This window comes from Microcebus murinus, chromosome 18 (assembly GCF_040939455.1).
Source record: "Microcebus murinus isolate Inina chromosome 18, M.murinus_Inina_mat1.0, whole genome shotgun sequence".
NCBI classification, from domain to species: domain Eukaryota; kingdom Metazoa; phylum Chordata; class Mammalia; order Primates; family Cheirogaleidae; genus Microcebus; species Microcebus murinus.
In genome coordinates, this window is record NC_134121.1 from 38,032,399 (window position 1) to 38,050,841 (window position 18,443).

Here is an 18,443-nt window from a genome sequence, read left to right on the forward strand (position 1 = left end):
TTGGCTCAGATAAGGAAAATGAGCCAACCGAACTGGGGGGGGGGAGCGAAAACAAAAACACAAAACCCAACAGAAAAGAACCTACCAATTATTTTTGATGCCTGGTAAACAGTCTGCACCAGAGGATAAGGTTTTTCTGGCTCACAAATATGCTTTTTTCTCTTTTCATGTGTCTGTCCTCCTCCCTTGAAAGTGTGGGGTGGGGAGGTCTAAAAATAGTCAATGAATCATGGCAGACAATAATGTGCAGTAGTTACATAAACAGCCGGCCCGGCGCCGGGGCCGTGGGTCGGAACGGAAAATATCTGGGTCAGGGTTGTCACACTGAATAGGGTCCCCCGGAGCCGGCCTTCGGGAAGTGCGGCCGGGGAGGTGGCCTGGGCCTGTGGGCGGGGAGCAGCAGGGGAGCCGCGGGCGGCCAGCGGGAGGGAGCAGAAGTCCCGGGACGGGCGCGGGCGGCGGCGCGAGCAGGGCGGGCGACCTCCGAGCTCCCTCCCCATGGCCGGGAGCGGGCCGCGGCGACGGCGGAGGCGCTGACAGCCCCCGGGCAGGGCGGGGCAGGCAGGCCCGGGCGGGGGCCTGGGGCCGAGGGGAAGATGAGCGCCCTCCTAGAGCAGAAGGAGCAGCAGGAGAGGCTGCGGGAGGCCGCGGCCTTGGGGGACATTCGGGAGGTGCAGAAACTGGTGGAGAGCGGGGTGGATGTGAACTCCCAAAATGAGGTCAACGGCTGGTAAGTGGGGAGCGGGGGAGGCCTAGGGTCAGGGCACCCGGCCGCGACCTGGGCCCTGCCCTGCTCCTGGACGCAGGGCTAAGGCGAGGCCTGCCGCCTCGCGCCTCGGAGGTTGTGCTCTCCTGAGGCCAGCCCAGGCCCCCCTGCCTCTTGCAGTCAGGAGCGGGTCCTGCCCCAATTCCGGCCCACGTGGTCCACCCGGGCAGCGCCCACTCGGAGCGTGGCGCCCCCGCGGTTCCCCGCGTCCTCTGGCTAACTTGGCCAGAACGGTGCCAGAGGCTGTGTGTGATTCTCAGCGACTATGCGCTGGAGCACACGACCCCGTTCAAGTGTTGAATTATTTTGTCTAAGGTCCTTCTGAAGAACACATCGTGCAGATAAAAGCATAAGCAACTGAGCAAATATGAATCTTATTAACTGGCACGATTTCTTTAGCCAAGACTAAGAAAACAAAACAAAACATTTACATCGCTATTATGCAGCTTTGTTGTCTCACTGCAACAGTGATTTGCTGCTGCTGCTGCCTACAATTGCCTGTTGAGGGGAGACTCATTTGTTTATCCTATATAGTATTTTGCTTTGTTTTCATACTATAATTTCAGATATCAAATTTCTTCCAAGGCTTTGGATGTCTGCCTGCAGACTGAGTCCTTCTCAATGAAATGAGCAGTCTCATTTTAAGATGTTGTTAGTGGTCAAATATTTAGTTTTAAGTTATTGAATGTGCTATTCTACTCTCTTTGCATTTAAAATTTTTAATTTTATTTGATCCAGTTAGTGTTTAGCCAGCCTATTTTGCTAGTTTACAGTGAAAGTGAGTTTGCAAATGTTTTATTTTATTTTTTTTTAAGGTGGAATGGAATCCTTCCTTTTGGAACTGTGACAGTGGAGATTAAGTTCAACCCCAGAAAAGGACTTGCCCTAGGCCACACGATTATTAATATGATAGGACCAGAACCAAGATTTCCCGGCTGCCTCAAAAATCTGTTTACCTCCTTTCCCCAAAGAAAACAGCCTGGATAGCTGTCCAGAAAGCCAAGAAACAATGGATACTACCTTTTTGTTTTGCTTAAAAGTTTGCGAACTTACTGTTGTGTCTGTCTGTACCTTTCCCGAGCATTGCTCTGTGGTTCAAAGTTGTGAATTACCGTTTTGACACTGGGAGGCAGTGTTGTGTAGAAGAATGAGCCTGGTCTTTCCTGCAGGTTCTTCTCCGTAACTGCCTAACTATGCAACCTCAGTTGCTTCAGTTTTTACTTATTCCAGAAGAGTGTTGTGAGCATTTAATAAGATGAAGCATAATATAAATAGCTAATATTCATTCAACTTGCTCTGTAGCACAGATGCGATGCTAAGCACTTTACATGTGTTATTAATAGCTCATTCACAACTTTTTGGGGACATAGCTATTGTTATTCTCTCTACAGATGAAGAAACTGAGACCCAGAAAAGCTAAATAATTTCCCCAGTTTGCATAGCGCTCCTTCCCTAGGTCATAGAATTGACAGTAACTAGTAGAGCTAGAAAGCAAACCTGGGTATGGTGGCACGCACCTGTAGTCCCAGGTACGCAGGAGCCTGAGGCAGAAAGATCACTTAAGCCCAGGTTGGACGTTGCTGGGAGCTAGGCTGACGCCGCTGCATTCTAGCCCGGGCGACAGGGCGAGACTCTGTCTTAAAAAAAAAAAAAAAGAAAAAGAAAGCAAACCTGGCATCTGACTCTAGACCCTACCCTCCTAAACACAATGCCTGCCATGTAGCAGGTGTTTAGTAAATGTAAAATGAATCTAAAGTAGCCTGAAGAGGCTTCTCACAGACTTAATTGGGGAAGATTTCTAATAGGCACCTCAAACTCAACATGTCCAAGATTGAATTCTTAGAATTCTATTATCCCCCTACTACCCCAAGCCTGCTTCTCATCTCAGCCTCCAGGGGCTCAGGCCAGAATCCTTGGTGCCCTCCATGCTTCCTGTGTTCCCCTCGCACCCCACATCCAATCAGTCAGCCTATTCTGCCAGCTGCACCTTCAGACATAGTCAAAATCTGATTACTTCTCACTAGCCTGACCACTGCACCTCTGGCACAAAGCCACCATCGGTTCTCTTGTCTAGATTATTGCAGTAGCCTCCTAACTAGTCTCCTTGCATGGAATACACTCATACCCTATAGTCTTTTCAACACAGTGGCCAGTAAAATCCTGATTAAAAACATAAGTCAGTCACCATTCTGTTTGTCTATGCCAGAAAGTAAGTTTTTTGAGGGGAACCTTATAGTCACTCTGCTCTAAACCCTCTAATAGCTCCCATTTTACTGAGTAAAAGCCTGTAGGGTCCTCCCATTGCCCTGTCCTCCCTTCCTCCTCACCTCTGTGCCTTATGTCTTGGGGTTTGCCCCTTTGCTTTCTTTCTCTCCTTTGTCCCTTTCTTTCTCCCTTGGCCTCCTTGCTTTTCCTAGAGTACCAAGCATAGTCCGGATTCAAGACCCTTGTATTTTGTCTTCCCTCTGTCTCACATGCTTTCCCCCAGAAACCACATGGTTTGCTCCCTCACCTCCTTCAGATCTTAGTTTAGATGTCTCCTTGGTGAAGCCTTTCCTTGGCCCTAATTTAAAATTGCACAGTGCCCTCTTCAACCGCTGGCATCCCTTAATCCCTTCCCCTGCTCTATCATCCCTGTAACACTTACTTATTGCCTAGCATATTACATGCTCTGCTTATTTTTTGCTTCATTTCCACGTTAGAAGAGTGATGTGAGCATATAAAGACATGAAAGCATAATGTAAATAGGTTTTTTTGAACTTGATCTGTAGAACAGAGGCACAGATGCCTCTGTTTCCTCTTCTGTAAGATAGGGGGAATCTTGGCAGTAGAATTTACCCTATGGGTTTTCTTTTTCTTTTTTTTCTGAGACAGAATCTCGCCTTGTTGTCTAGGCCAGAGTGAGTGCCGGGCATCAGCCTAGCTCACAGCAACCTCAAACTCCTGGGCTCAAGTGATCCTACTGCCTCAGCCTCCCGAGTAGCTGGGACTACAGGCATGAGCCACCATGCCTGGCTGATTTTTTCTATATATATTAGTTGGCCAATTAATTTCTTTCTATTTATAGTAGAGACGGGGTCTTGCTCTTGCTCAGGCTGGTTTCGAACTCCTGACCGTGAGGGATCCACCCGCCTGGGCCTCCCAGAGTGCTAGAATTACAGGCGTGAGCCACCTCGCCCAGCCTCTTTTTTTTTTTTTTTTTTTGAGACAGAGTCTCAGTTGCTGTAGCTAGAGTGCCGTGGAAACAGCCTAGCTCACAGCAACCTCAAATTCCCAGGCTCAAGCAATCCTTCTGCCTCAGCCTCCTGAGTAGCTGGGACTACAGGCATGTGCCACCATGCCGGGCTAAGTTTTTCTATATATATTAGTTGGCCAATTAATTTCTTTGTGCTTTTTTTTTTTTTTTTTTTTTTAGTAGAGACAGAGTCTTGCTCTTGCTCAGGCTGGTTTCTAAATCCTGACCTTGAGTGATCTGCCAGCCTCAGCCTCCCAGAGTGCTAGGATTACAGGCGTGAGCCACCCCGCCCGGCTCATGGGTTTTCTTTTAATGTAGAGATGGAGTCTTGCTATGTTGCCCAGGCTGGTCTCAAACTCCTAGCCTCCCATGGTGCTGAGATAATAGGTGGGAGCCACAATGCCTGGCCCTATGGGTTTGTTTTGAGGATTAAATAAAGATAATATATGTAAAACATTTAGAACAATGTCCAACATGTAAAACATTATATCTGTGTTAACTATTGTTATTATTTTCTTATTGTGTAGCAATGTGCTGGGTAATGGAATATAACGTTACCCTAAAAAAACTTACTCTCTAGCAGAGGAAAGCAGCATGGTGACTGCTTTCAAGTCTTGGTTGCTCAGTAACCACAATTTCAGCAATGACGAATGATGCCCAGTTGATGAATGATGTCCAGTGCCTCTGGTCTGAAATAGTTCCGAGCACTAATAGGATGTTCTGACTGCAAATGTAAAGCTTAGAGTTGAAGTTCAAAGATAGAGTTCCCACATCAATTGTAATTCAAGTGTCATGAATATCCCTTGGTTTTAAGGAACAAGTATAAATGGCTCATGAAGAAGTTGAAAATACTGCCTGGCTGCAATGGCTCTGAGTTACAGCTGCCCAGAGCCACACAACTCTGGGCTGTACACGATGATCACTGAAGAGCACAGGGCTTTTGGGGGCATGCTGTGTTGACTTAACTCCACTTTACATGGTGATGTTTTAGCTAGTTGATTTGTCTCAGAGTCTCTCAGATCCACTGGCAGTAAATTACCTCCTTCACTCTCAAGCTTGCAATGAAAAAGTGATTTACTACTAGCAAGTGAGCATTTTATTTCCAAAAGGGAGCATATTTTTCTCATCATGCTCCATTCATTTTTGAGGACTCACTTATCATTATAATTGTTCACGTTCCAAGCCTACGCCACAGGCAATCACACACAAACTCACTTGAGGCCGCAGTTTGCCCAGAATCAACAATATATTGGATCCTACTACTCTAAGCAATGTCTACCTTATCCGTGGTTCACTTGTTCAGCAAATATTAATTAAGCACCAACATGTGCCAAGCAGACATTTCCTTTTTTTTTTTTTGAAACAGTCTTGCTCTGTCTGCCAAGCTGGAGTGCAGTAGTATCATCATAGCTCACTGTAACTTCAAACTCCTGGGCTCAAACGATCCTCTTGCCTCAGCCTCCTGAGCAGCTGGGACTATAGGCATGCACCACCATGCCTGGCTAATTTTTTAATTTTTTGTAGAGATGGGGTTTCAGTCTTGCTCGGATTGATCTTGAACTCCTGACCTCAAGTGATCCTCCTGCCTTGGCCTCCCAGAGTTACAGGCATTACAGGCGTGAGTCACTGCACCCGCCCCATTTCCTTATCTCTACAGAGCTAATGATTTAGAAGTCTGTATCAAGACTCTTCCCTTTTTTTTCCCAAATTGGCAGTCATTTTGTCAGAGAGTATACTTTAAAGGCACCTGGATAATCTAATTCTAATGAATAATAATGTAGAATGTCACTGTGAAACATCAATGGTATTGCCCCCAGACAGATAGATAAGCCAACTTCCTGTAGATTACTAATGTTAAGGTGCTAAAGACAAATCAGCTTTCTCCTGAAACCAAATCAACTGTCCAGATAATTATACTTCGTAGGTTAGTGACCTAACCCTCACTGTTATTGAATATATGTTCTATTCTTCATATCTGTTTTTGGCTATAAGCTCTGAAGGTATTTATCTCAGTTCAATTAGAAAGTTGGTGAAGGGAGACATTTCAAAACAGAAGGGAAAAAATTATTTTCCTTCCATGATATGCATTCAGCTTTGGCACCTGGGGATGGATTTAGCAGCTCTGAATCCTTTAATTTCTGTTAAGATAGAGTTTTTGCTGGCATGCTAATTACATTTCTATGCAGTGTTAAAATAATAGCCCTTCAGAGTACACAGAATTGCTTCCTGTGTGTACAATATTAAATGATTAGTTTTCCTAAATGAGTCTGATATGTTAGAAGAGTCTGTTCTTGAAAAATTTTGGTTGTCGATGTTTCATTTTTAAGTACCTCAGGAATTAAAGTATGTGTGCAGTGCCTTACATTTATGCAGATGAGATGTTTGTAGCCTTCTGGAGAGAACTAGAAAAAGTCAACTTTTATAAAAAATGGAAATTTGGAAATCCACTGTATACATGTGAAGGAAAGAAAAGAGGAAGAGAGAATGATCAACTGAAATTCAGACAGGAATAACTGCTATAGTAATAATCATTTAAGTGGCAAAGCAAGCTGCAGATAGGAGAGGGTTATTGGCCTGAATAATATTTGATCTTCAAGTGGCATTTGATGCATATGAAGCAAGTTTCTATAGTCCCTGAAAAGGAATGTGGCAATATAAAAATATATTGTAAAGAGACTGATATATCTGATGAGTGATACTGATAGAGTAACACTCTCCTCTTTTTAAATAATTCTTATTTTCTTTTCTTTGGAACAGGACTTGTTTACACTGGGCATGTAAACGCAACCATGGTCAGGTGGTCTCTTACCTGTTAAAATCAGGAGCTGACAAAGAGATTCTTACTACAAAAGGAGAAATGCCAGTCCAATTAACATCAAGGAGAGAAATCAGGAAGATTATGGGGGGTAAGTTTGTTTTGGGCAAACTTTTGATTTGGCCAAACTAATTTAAGAGTTGTATTATTGGCTGCGTTCTTGATGCTGGTCAAACAGCTGGTCTATTTCTGAAAGCTAATGCCCGTGCCAAGATAGTAATTCCATGTCGTTTCTGGGGAGATCAGCATTGTAAGGTTTTATTTTTTTTTTATTTGTAAAATTTAAGACAGTGATTTAAAATGGTAATTATAAACCTAATGAAATATTTTTTTCTGACCTGAGGAGGCAGTAAACACTGACCAAAATATTTGTCACTGTCACTAGCTTCCAAAAGACACTTTTTTCCTTGGTATCTTTTTTTTAAACATCAGTGTAGGCTGGGCACCGTGGCTCATGCCTGTAATCCTAGCACTCTGGGAGGCCGAGGCGGGAGGATCACTCAGGGTCAGGAGTTCAAAACTAGCCTGAGCAAGAGCAAGACCCGTCTCTACCATAAATAGAAAGAAATTAATTGGCCAATTAAAAATAGATAGAAAAAATTAGCCGGGCATCATAGCACATACCTGTAGTCCCAGCTGCTCAGGAGGCTGAGGCAGGAGAATTGCTTGAGCCCAGGAGTTTGAGATTGCTTTTAGGTAGGCTGATGCCACAGCACTCTAGCCAGGGCAACAGAGTGAGACTCTGCCTCAAAAACAAAAACAAAACAAAAAAACCCCCTGTATACAGGGTTTACTCTGTGTACAGCAGAGGATTTCTTGGTAATTTTTAAAGGGTTGTGTAAATGTTCTATTTTCTTCTTTTTAAGTGGAAGATGATGATGATGACGATGACACCCTCCCTCAGCTGAAGAAGGAGTCAGAACTGCCCTTTGTTCCCAACTATTTGGCCAACCCAGCCTTCCCTTTTATCTACACCCCCACAGCAGAGGATTCAGCCCAGCTGCAGAATGGGGGCCCCTCCACGCCTCCGGCATCACCCCCTGCAGATGGCTCGCCTTCATTGCTTCCCCCTGGGGAACCTCCCCTGCTGGGGGCCTTTCCCCGGGACCGTACCTCTTTGGCACTGGTTCAGAATGGTGATGTGTCTGCCCCCTCTGCCATACTCCGAACACCAGAAAGCACAAAACCGGGCCCTGTTTGTCAGCCACCAGTGAGTCAAAGCCGCTCCCTATTCTCTTCTGTCCCATCCAAGCCACCAGTGTCTCTGGAGCCTCAAAATGGGACATATACAGGACCCGCGCCAGCATTCCAGCCATTTTTCTTCACAGGAGCATTTCCGTTTAATATGCAAGGTAACCCCTCATCATTAAACAGCCTCTGCAACAGGGGAGTCAATGTCCAGAGGGGTGGGGTTCCTTTTTATATTTTGGGTATAATTATGAACTTCCAGAAAAGTTGTGAGACTAGTATAAGGAATTCCCTTTACTCAGATTCACAGATTATTTACCTTTTGCTCTTTTACCCTGATATGCTTAAGTATTATTCCTATCATATCTGTCTTAAGAACAAGGATATTCTCTTATATAGCCAAAACACAATGATCAAATTTAAGAAATGTAACCTTGGCCAGGCACAGTGGCTTACACCTGTAACTCTAGCACTTTGGGAGGCTGATGTGGGAGGATCTCTTGAGACCAGGAGTTTGAAACCATCCTGAGCCACATAGTAAGATCTCATTTTATACAAAAAAATAGAAAAATTAGGAGGCCGAGGAGGGAGAATCGCTCAAGGTCAGGAGTTCAAAACCAGCCTGAGCAAGAGCAAGACCTTGTCTCTACTAAAAATAGAAAGAAATTAATTGGCCAACTAAAAATATATAGAAAAAATTAGCTGGGCATGGTGGCACATGCCTGTAGTCCCAGCTACTTGGGAGGCTGAGGCAGAAGGATTGCTTGAGCCCAGGAGTTTGAGGTTGCTGTGAGCTAGGCTGATGCCATGGCACTCTAGCCTGGGCAACACAGTGAGACTCTGTCTCAAAAAAAAAAAAGAAAAATTAGCTGGATGTGGGGGCTTGTGCCACACTGGTAGTCTTAGATACTTGGGAAGCTGAGGTGGGAGGATCGCTTGGGCCCAGGAGTCTGAGGTTGCAGTGAGCTATGATGCCATTGCACTCCAGCCCTGGCAACAGAGTGAGACTCTTTCTCACATACACACAAAAAAGGCAATGTAACCTTGATGTAATACTGTTCTGTAATCCGTGGCCCATACTTAAATTTTTTTTTTTTTTTTTTTGAGACAGAGTCTCGCTTTGTTGCCCAGGCTAGAGTGAGTGCCGTGGCGTCAGCCTAGCTCACAGCAACCTCAAACTCCTGGGCTCAGGCAATCCTTCTGCCTCAGCCTCCTGAGTAGCTGGGATTACATGCATGCGCCACCATGCCCGGCTAATTTTTTCTATATATATTAGTTGGCCAATTAATTTCTTCCTATTTATAGTAGAGACAGGGTCTCACTCTTGCTCAGACTGGTTTTGAACTCCTGACCTCGAGCAATCCACCTGCCTCGGCCTCCCAGAGTGCTAGGATTACAGGCGTGAGCCATCACACCTGGCCCATACTTAAATTTTGTCAGTTGTCTGAACAATGCTTTTTGTAGCTATCTTTACTCTGCCCACCCCTTCCCCCTGCCCATGATCACATATTGTGTTTAGTTATCATGTCATTTTAGTCTCCTTTAATCTGGAGCATTTCTTAACTCTTTCATCTCCTCCCAACCTTAACTCTTTCTTTATCATTTTGATCTTGATATTTTTGAAGAGTCCAGGCCAGTTATTTTTGTAGCATAGGATTTTCTTTCATTCTTCCTCTGTTTATTAGTTGGTATATCACTGTAAAGATATACTTCTCCCTCACTTCCCCTTCTCCCTCATTTCTACCAGTATGAACTCATGCATTCTTATTTTATTCAATGGATTATAGTCTATTATTAACATTTTTTAAATATTCAAATTATTCCAGATTTGTCCAGGGAGAGTCCCTGAAACTAGTTTTTGTTTGCCTTGGACATGTCCCCATCATTCTTAGAGTACTTCCTTACTTTCTGGTGCAGCAAGATGTCCAGGTTCAGAGTGTAACTTTCTCTGCTCTAACCCTGGAATCAGCCATTTCTCTAAGGATCCCTGGTTCTTTTTGCTGGAGGATGGTACTTAGGAACCAGGATGTGGGCACTAGATGTCCTCATTGCTATAGGTATGTCATTTCTTTTAGGCCTATTCAGAGATCAGAGCTAGGAAAGAAAGAAAGAAAAGCAAGCAAACAGACAAACACGTATACATTCATATATTCACATATACATATCTATTAAAAACCATAAGTTCATCCTGATATTTCTAATTCCAGTTGAATACCACAGGGTACAGTCTAGTCCAACCTTTCTTTTTCCCTATAAGTAACTCCCTTAATTCTTCTTTCTGAGGACTGATTACTACAGGTGCTAATAATAGTGCCCCATGGGTGCTATGAGGGATTCATACATAAGGAGCAAAGCAGAACTGCCAAATGTACATGGGTGCTTGGCTTGGGCCATCTGGCAGCCAGGCTCAGAATATAGAGGCAGACCGATTAGATCCTAGACACATGAATAATAAGCCAAGACCCCTTCCTTATTAAGGTGTACTTTATTCAAATCATAGCTATACTTTAGATTTTTTTCCTAGCTTGTCTTTTGGCTCTTTTACTGCCTTTATTGTAAGGAGTTTCAGATTTCATAAATACCTTTAAGTCCATAATTGTTAAACCTCTTCAGAGTAACTCATGTACTATATCTTAGCCATGCCTTCTTTCCAACTCTCCTTTCCCTTCCCCTGCTCGTATGTAGTTTCATACTCAACCTCATTCTTAAGTCTTTTGCCTCCTTAGCTCCCATGGCAGAAGTAAATTATCCTTCTATCCAACTGGGATGGTTGCCTCGGCCCCCCTTTTACTCTATGAACCATAGTCTTACATGTAGGGAAGACAATATAGGAAACTGCCTCAGCAGAGCCAAAATTGGGCCCAAGCAAACCACGATGATAACTGTGCTTGGTTTTCTCATTAGGTGGCACAAACCTTTGGCACAAGGCATGATTAAGTGTAACTATCTTCTGGAAAACATCTTAAATTATATGGGCTGTACTATGCTGAACCATTCATTAACATTCCTCCCTCTTTTTTTCTAGAGCTGGTACTCAAGGTGAGAATTCAGAACCCATCTCTTCGAGAAAATGATTTCATTGAAATTGAACTGGACCGACAGGAGCTTACCTACCAAGAATTGCTCAGAGTGAGTTGCTGTGAGCTGGGCGTTAATCCAGATCAAGTGGAGAAGATCAGAAAGTTACCCAATACTCTCTTAAGAAAGGTAAGAAAAGTCTATTAAGCATGAATGGTTGCCTTTTGCATTTGGAAAATACCTAGCTTCCTCCTTGGTTATATGAGTCATAGTTGAAGAAATGAACAGAGAATAGAAAAGGAGCAGAGTAGTTTTCCAAATGTAATCATTAAGCATTACTGAGTCTGTGGAGACACTGGCAGTTTTGAAAGTTGTAAGATACCAGAGAGCATTTTCTGAATTACCATTCATATATACCTATTTTTGGTTGTTTCTATAGTGATCTGTAAGGATTAACTTAGTGCAATATTAGATATGCCTTGTATTTTACAAGTTAAGAACCAAGTTAAAATACAGGGCAAACTCACACAGATACATACGTGTGTATGTATCTTCTAACATCTCTGGGTTCTTGAACATCAGGCTTTTGGCATCTCAGGGCACCCAGGAAAAGTGATCCATACATGGCCTCTGCCTTCAAGGTGTGTGTTCATCCTGTAGCAGTTGCTAAGCTGCTTTTAAGGCTTCTACCGTTCCAACTCAACTCATGCCCCTGGGGATTTAATTGCACTTTCACTGACTCAGCCTGTCACAGGGATTTTTTATTTTCCTTCTAGGTTTTGAAATAAGCCAAGATACTTGTATCAATATAGCATACCAAACATATGGAGACAAGTGGCTCCTCTTAATCTATTCAACCTATTTTTGTTTTAGGACAAAGATGTTGCTCGACTCCAAGATTTCCAAGAGCTGGAACTGGTTCTAATGATAAGTGAAAATAATTTTCTGTTCAGAAATGCTGCATCCACACTGACTGAAAGGCCTTGCTATAACAGGAGAGCTTCAAAACTGACTTACTAATGCAACAGGGACTTTTGTGACAGTTTGTGTCACCTCTGGGCCAAGGACAAGCCATTGATTTAAATTCCTTGGATGCCCGGGAGGGCCCCTGGTGCCACTGCGTAGTATACACTAACATTGTTCTGCCAAGGTAGGAAGCCCCTGACCCCCAAGCAGCGGTGCCACTCTTCCAAGCCTCTTGGTGCACAATAAACCTATTGCTTGAAGCTTTGAACAGCTGAGAAGTGGTCTGGAGAGGCAGAAACCGAAGGTTCTATATCCAGTGTGTTTTATGTGCAGAATGTAAGAGAGTTGTCTAAGCAGAATCTGAGAGAGAGCGGAGCCTATTTCTCGCCACTCCTGTTGACAGTGCACCTGAAGGGCCGGGATGCGCTTTTCTTGGTGTTGCATGCTCACAACTCTCCTGACGTCCTGAACTGACTAGAGAGGAAGATTGGGGAAAGCACAGGTACTGAACAAATGAATTTTAGTGTGACTTGTGACTGTGAGGTTTCATATAACATATTTATAAATGTTACTCAGGTTAAAAGTATTTAAGAATACAGTTACCTAATTGTAAATACGCTGTTAACCAAAAGAGCTTCCCCTCCCCCACGTTTTCCTTTGTAGGCACTCATAACTGCTTCTCTGTCTTCACAGTCATCTCTGCATTAGCTCCCCTCATGGTCACTAGAGGGCTCTCTGATGCCTTCTAAAAGAGCAACTGCTTTTTACTCTGAAGCAATTCCTGTCATCTATGTGTTTTATTGCATTGTATGAGAAGAGCACAAACATTGCTGTTCCATGTTCTCCACTTTCATTTTCCACTAGAAATGAAAAGCAATTTTTAAGACTGAATCTGTTGCTATTTTAAAGGTTATCGTGGGAATCTGAGCTAAAGGAGTTAGCATCTTTATTTTTGTATCAAAGATAAAGGTTATTTTGAAATTCTTAGGATTTTTACACAACTCTGAAATCCGTTGCTTTTGTAAACGAATTGTTTGATCTTAAGGGATCCCCCCCCAATTCACTTAACAAAGTCAGTTGTGAGTCTACCAGACTTTGTTCTGAAAAACAAAAACAAAACATCTAATTAAACTCTTGAGCATGGCATAAGAATTTTTTTAAAGAATGCATTCAAAGATTCTTTTTCTTTCCTTCATTGTCATTAATGTGATAAGAAAAGCCACTGTCTTCTTGGAATAAACACCTTAACTTTAGAAATAAGAACTAGCACACTTAGACAAACAGGAGAGCAGGGGTTTGAAGCCAGCTGTTGAAGAGCATCCCTGCTGTCTTAAGAAGCTTTCCCCCCATAGTGCCTATAGTTTCCAAAGAAACTTAACTTCCTAACTGTGTTAACTTAATTTTATTAGAACACTACAATTGAGTGAGAACGTGCAGATGTCAATGGAAGAAAATGTTGTGATAATGGCCTCCTGCTGCTGCCTAAATGCTGAAATGAGGTTGAGATGATTTTCAAGGCCAACTTCATGAAGACACTCTGTTTAGTGACTGACTTGTATTTTACCAATTACTGCTGGTGACTTACTCACCCTTGTACAGTGTTTGAGTAGCAGAGTGAAGGTTACTTATTACCTACCCTCTTTCTCTCAAGTGCTTTAAGGAAGAAACCTCCCTTGTGTTTCAACCAATCAGAAGCTAGTTTAACCTTTTTTTTCCTTTTGCTTTGAAAAAAGTTACAATTTACTGATACAATTAAGTCTGATTCTTTTTTTTTTTTTTTTTTTTTTTTGAGACAGAGTCTCACTTTGTTGCCCAGGCTAAAGTGAGTGCCCTGGCGTCAGCCTAGTTCACAGCAACCTCAAACTGCTGGGCTCAGGCAATCCTGCTGCCTCAGCCTCCCAAGTAGCTGGGACTACAGGCATGCGCCACCATGCCCAGCTAATTTTTTTTCTATATATATTAGTTGGCCAATTAATTTCTATTTATGGTAGAAACGGGATCTCGCTCTTGCTCAGGCTGTTTTCAAACTCCTGACCTTGAGTAATTCGCCCGCCTCGGCCTCCCAGAGTGCTAGGATTACAGGCGTGAGCCACCGCGTCCAGCCCAAGTCTGATTCTTTACTGGAGGAAATAAACTCAGTATTCGTTCATGTCCAAATTACTGGATTTAACTCTTTCAGCCACCCAGGTTATAGACTGGAGGCTGCTGGCTGCAAGGTGGCCCACAGAGGAGTAGCTCCAGGGCTTCCTAGGCTTAGAAACAGAGGGGAGCAAGGGTTTTGGTGTCTTGGTGAGAGATGGGTCTGAGGAGGCTCTGCCCTATGCTGGTCTCTCTTCTCCTTTATAAAATCCTCTGTGGTCAACTGACTCCTGGGTGTGGCAGTGGGATAAGACTGCACAGTTGCTGGTAGGTGAGTTTAAAGTCTTAATCTATGCATTCAGAGAAATATTTTTATATGCTTTGTGTAATTTATAACAAGGATTTTTTTTTAGCTTTGTTAACTGTGAATTCACCCCTCCTCCTCCACTGCATATTTAAAGCATGTGTTCACACTGTGTGTAAACATTCACTAAAGAATTTTTTCTTTGTGCATCGCTGACTGTTCAAACATAACAAATATTAATTAATATTAAATATTAACTGAACAAGCCAACACTCCTTAATTTTGGCCTCGTAAACAGCACTATACTTACAATCACAGGCTGTTCAAATTGTTGGACAGTCCCAGGGACCAGATGCTCTGGAGAAAGAATAGAAGGGCCCGCTTTCCACCTGCGCCTCCTCCAGCCCACTTTGCTGCAGCGCTCATGCCCTGTCAGCGGCACCAGGAGACAGATATTTTGTGCGGCGTCTTTCCCAGTTCACAGCAGTCGGCTTCATTTCCCTGGAGTAGTTGAGCCAGCTAGATGGAGGTCAGCCCCTATTAACCACATTTTTTGATTATCCTATTTACACAACTGAGCCTCTCCTTTGGGCTGTCAGCACCTGTCAGGGCCTCAATGAGCTCAGCAGCAAACTCCCAAGACAGGAGAGGAAATACAGCCTTACACCTCCAGATCTTTAGCTGAGAATAATGCTGAATGAATCTGCTTTTCTGTTGGTTCAGGCCAGCTAGCACCTCACAAAGCAGACGTCATGCCAAATTGGCCTAATAAATCAGAGAGCATAGCAGAGACCTTTTCTTAGCACCAAGGAGAGGCAGAATAATTTGGGCATTTGTGCTTTCATACTTGTTTTATCACAAAGATGGAAGTCATCTTCCATATAGTCATAAACATCCCAGGCAGAAACAACCTGCCAAAAAAAAATGTGATTAACCTTTAACAAATAGTCCTGCAGCACAGGCTGACCCAGGGCATATAGAAAAACCTGATCAAAGGAGCCATCTCTGTATTTACTGCAAACTGTTTAGGGTGGGAAACAACAATTACCCGCAGTCACTGACATCACACCCAGAGTAAAGATTCAGGGAATAGGAGTGAGACCAAGGAGACCAGAATATTTAGTACGGCAGCATCTCCAACCTTTTTGGTACCAGGGACTGGTTTCATGGAAGACAAGTTTTCCACAGACCTCGGAGTGAGGAGGATGGTTTTGGGATGGTTCAAGCACATTATATTTATTGTGCACTTTATTTCTATTATTATTACATTGTCACTTGCCACTCACTGATAGGGTTTTGATATGAGTCTGCAAGCAATTGATTTATTATGGTCTCTGTGCAGTCAAACCTCTCTGCTACTGATAATCTGTATGTGTACCCGCTCCCCAGCGCTAGCATCACCGCCTCAGCTCCACCTCAGATCAGCACCACCTCAGATCATCAGGCATTAGATTCTCGTAAGGAACACGCGACCTAGATCCCCCGCATGCAGAGTTTGCAACAGGGTTCATGCTCCTATGAGAATGTAATGCCACTGCTGATCTGACAGTGATGCGAGTGATGGAGAGTAGCTGTAAATACAGATGAAGCTTCACTCACTCACCCACCCACCACTCACTTCCTGCTGTGCGGCCTGGTTCCTCATAGGCCATAGACCGGTACCAGTCCATAGTCCATGGGTTGGGGACCACAGTAGTAAGGTAACAAAGAGAAGAGATCCATTCCAAATATAAGGCCTGTGCCAGGTGGGCCCTGACCCACAGAAAATCAACTTTATATTGGCTTCCTCAAGAAAGCAGACAATTCACCCCTTCCTATCTTGTTTCCAGCTTGGGACTGTCAAGGCAGGGGCAGCTGCTGGGCTTCTCTGTGCTCACACATTTCAGCTTCAGCCAGACTGAGGAAATTGAATGAGTCGGAGGCCTCACTGGCAATCGGAACTGTCTGGAACAGACTTCTAAAGGAGCTGGGAAATAATGCACCACACGCTTCTCAGCCCCTAGAGAAACAGGCTGGGAAGGATGAGGGATAACATAACATGGAGGTGTTCACAGCAGCTTTCCCCAGAGGCTTCGGGTCAGATTTCAGGGCTTTCATTTCTCACCTTTTTACGGTATCTGCATAGTAGAGCAGGAACTACTGGCAATTACCCAGCGAATTTTGGCTGGGAAGACAATATTTTCAGCCAAAAGCTCTTAGGCCTGAAGTTCAGATAACGCAGCCTCTTCCCCCTTCCTCCCAGCCTCCTGCAAAGGCTCTAATCCCCAAGCCTTGTGAACAGGCAGGAAAAAACTACATTGAGGTGTACATATTGTTGAGCGCATAGTTTTATTTCATCAGTATTCCATTTTTAATGGATTCAGGCAGCACCCCCAAATACAGGACTCAGTTCCTAGGGATGGCCTGACCCAGCAGACTGTTCCAGGAAGAAAAAGCTTTTTATTTAAAAAAAAAATACTTTAGAAAATATGAAAAATCAGAGGGACGAGGGAGGTCATTTCATGAAATGATTGTTTGAAAACAGTGCAATGTGGAAATAACACTAGACTGGGAGTCAGTTGAGCAGGGACTAGTCTGGGCTCTGTCCCAAACAGGCTGTGACCTCAGGAATGTCTTTCATCTCTGGGCCTCACTTCCTCATGTCAACCATTTGAGATGAGGTTGTTCTGTGAGGCACTTCACAGGTGCAAAATCTAATCAGTGCCCCCACTGTTTGCCATCAGTCCATTCTGTGGACACATTTGGTGTCATTTCCCTTCCTGATGAAACTAGGAAAGGCCAGGAGGAAATTCCAGGAATATATTTTAGGCAAGTCCAGCATCTTTGGCCATCCCGTAGAAGATGCCTCTAGCTGCAATAAGGTTGGTTGGAGAATCAAATTCAGCTACTTCCCCTTTGTCCAGGACCAGGACCCTAGCCAAAAAATAAAAGCAGTGGTCAGCCCAGACCCAGCCACATAGTCCAACCCTGCCCTTCTGGGTACTGCTCAGGCCCGCGGTGACACACCAACCCACCCACTTCAGGCAATCCACCCGACAGCCGCTATACCACATGCACATGCTTGCAAGCCTGGTTATTTTAGCCATTCTGTTAGTTCTCCTGGCAAGTGGAGCGGTTTCTAGGATCAAACGCAAGGTCCTATTCATCTCTTCTAGTCAGGGCTCTGAAAACCTTCCCTAATGAGCCTTTCCCCTGGCCGGGGTCACAGGATTTCAGCAGGCTGTGCACAGGGAGCCATGGGCCTGTGTGCTGGGCCCTGGGCACGTCCATCCGCTTTGTGCCGGCTCTCAAAGGCACACAGCAGGAAACTGGCCGCAGTAAACCTGACGCTGGAATCTGGGACTTGGGCTTCAAATCTGGCTGCTGCTGTTGATGTCCCCCACCCCCACACGCAGTCAGGCCTGGGCCTGGGCGTAGACTGCCCCATCAACCAGGCACAAGGTGCACCTGGCATGAGGCCAACAGGCTGGCTCCACCAGGTGGAGGGGAAAGGGCTCTCCCAAGCCCGGGAGAGGTGCTCCTCCATGGGAGGGGGCACTCGGATACCCCATGCACTGGGCTCCCAGAAACTTGTCCTGGAAAGGAGTGTTTCTGTGAACATCACTGCCTGGCCACTGCCAAATTGGAGCCCAGGAGCCTGCCCCGTCCCCACAGTCAAAGTCTTCAGTGGCTTCTCGTTGCTTTTAGGGTAAGGTCTGCAGGGCTTTCCCGTGGTCCCCAAAGTTCAGCATAGTGGAGCCTGTTCTCTTCCCTCATCTTGGTTCCGCTGCCTCCCTCCTCTGCACTCCTCCCTCCTCTGCACTCCTCCCTCCTCTGCACTCCTCCCTCCTCTGCACTCCACCCTCCTGCCTAAGGGCACGTGGTACATCCTCTGCCTGAAATTCTCAGCTCCCCTTCTACTTCATTTCCTCACCTCCACCCCACAACTCGCACTCATCGGGCCTGGCTGGTGCTCCCCTTCCTTAGGAGAGCAAGTGCCCCGGCTGCCTGCGTGGAGCAGCTTCCCCTGACCTGCACACACACCCCTGCTTCCTTCTTGCAGGCTCTAATTACACATTCTGGAGCCTGATTA

The 18,443-nt window shown here is 44.7% G+C and overlaps 2 protein-coding genes across 3 annotated transcripts in view; one reads left to right on the forward strand and one right to left on the reverse strand.

Annotated features, from left to right (window-relative positions):
• Positions 1-342: 342 nt before the first annotated feature.
• ANKRD40 (ankyrin repeat domain 40) lies at positions 343-14,637 on the forward strand. 2 transcript variants are annotated; one of them, XR_012913069.1, is made up of 6 exons: positions 343-730; positions 6,759-6,907; positions 7,683-8,168; positions 11,030-11,211; positions 11,896-12,490; positions 13,398-14,637. XR_012913069.1 is itself a non-coding variant. In XM_012789794.2 (5 exons), exons 1-5 carry the CDS (start codon positions 597-599, stop codon positions 12,040-12,042), a joined length of 1,098 nt encoding a protein of 365 aa, XP_012645248.1. In that variant the 5' UTR covers positions 343-596; the 3' UTR covers positions 12,043-14,637. The 2 variants fall into 2 exon arrangements, 1 of the variants encoding a protein (XP_012645248.1); XM_012789794.2 differs by having other exon boundaries at positions 11,896-14,637.
• A 2,043-nt stretch (positions 14,638-16,680) lies between these two features.
• Positions 16,681-18,443, reverse strand: part of ABCC3 (ATP binding cassette subfamily C member 3) — a 33,067-nt gene continuing 31,304 nt past the window's right edge. Inside the window, exon 30 of the mRNA XM_012789789.3 lies at positions 16,681-17,284. Coding sequence (XP_012645243.3) covers positions 17,176-17,284 — 109 coding nt within the window. The 3' untranslated portion in view covers positions 16,681-17,175. The remainder of the gene's footprint in view (positions 17,285-18,443) is intronic.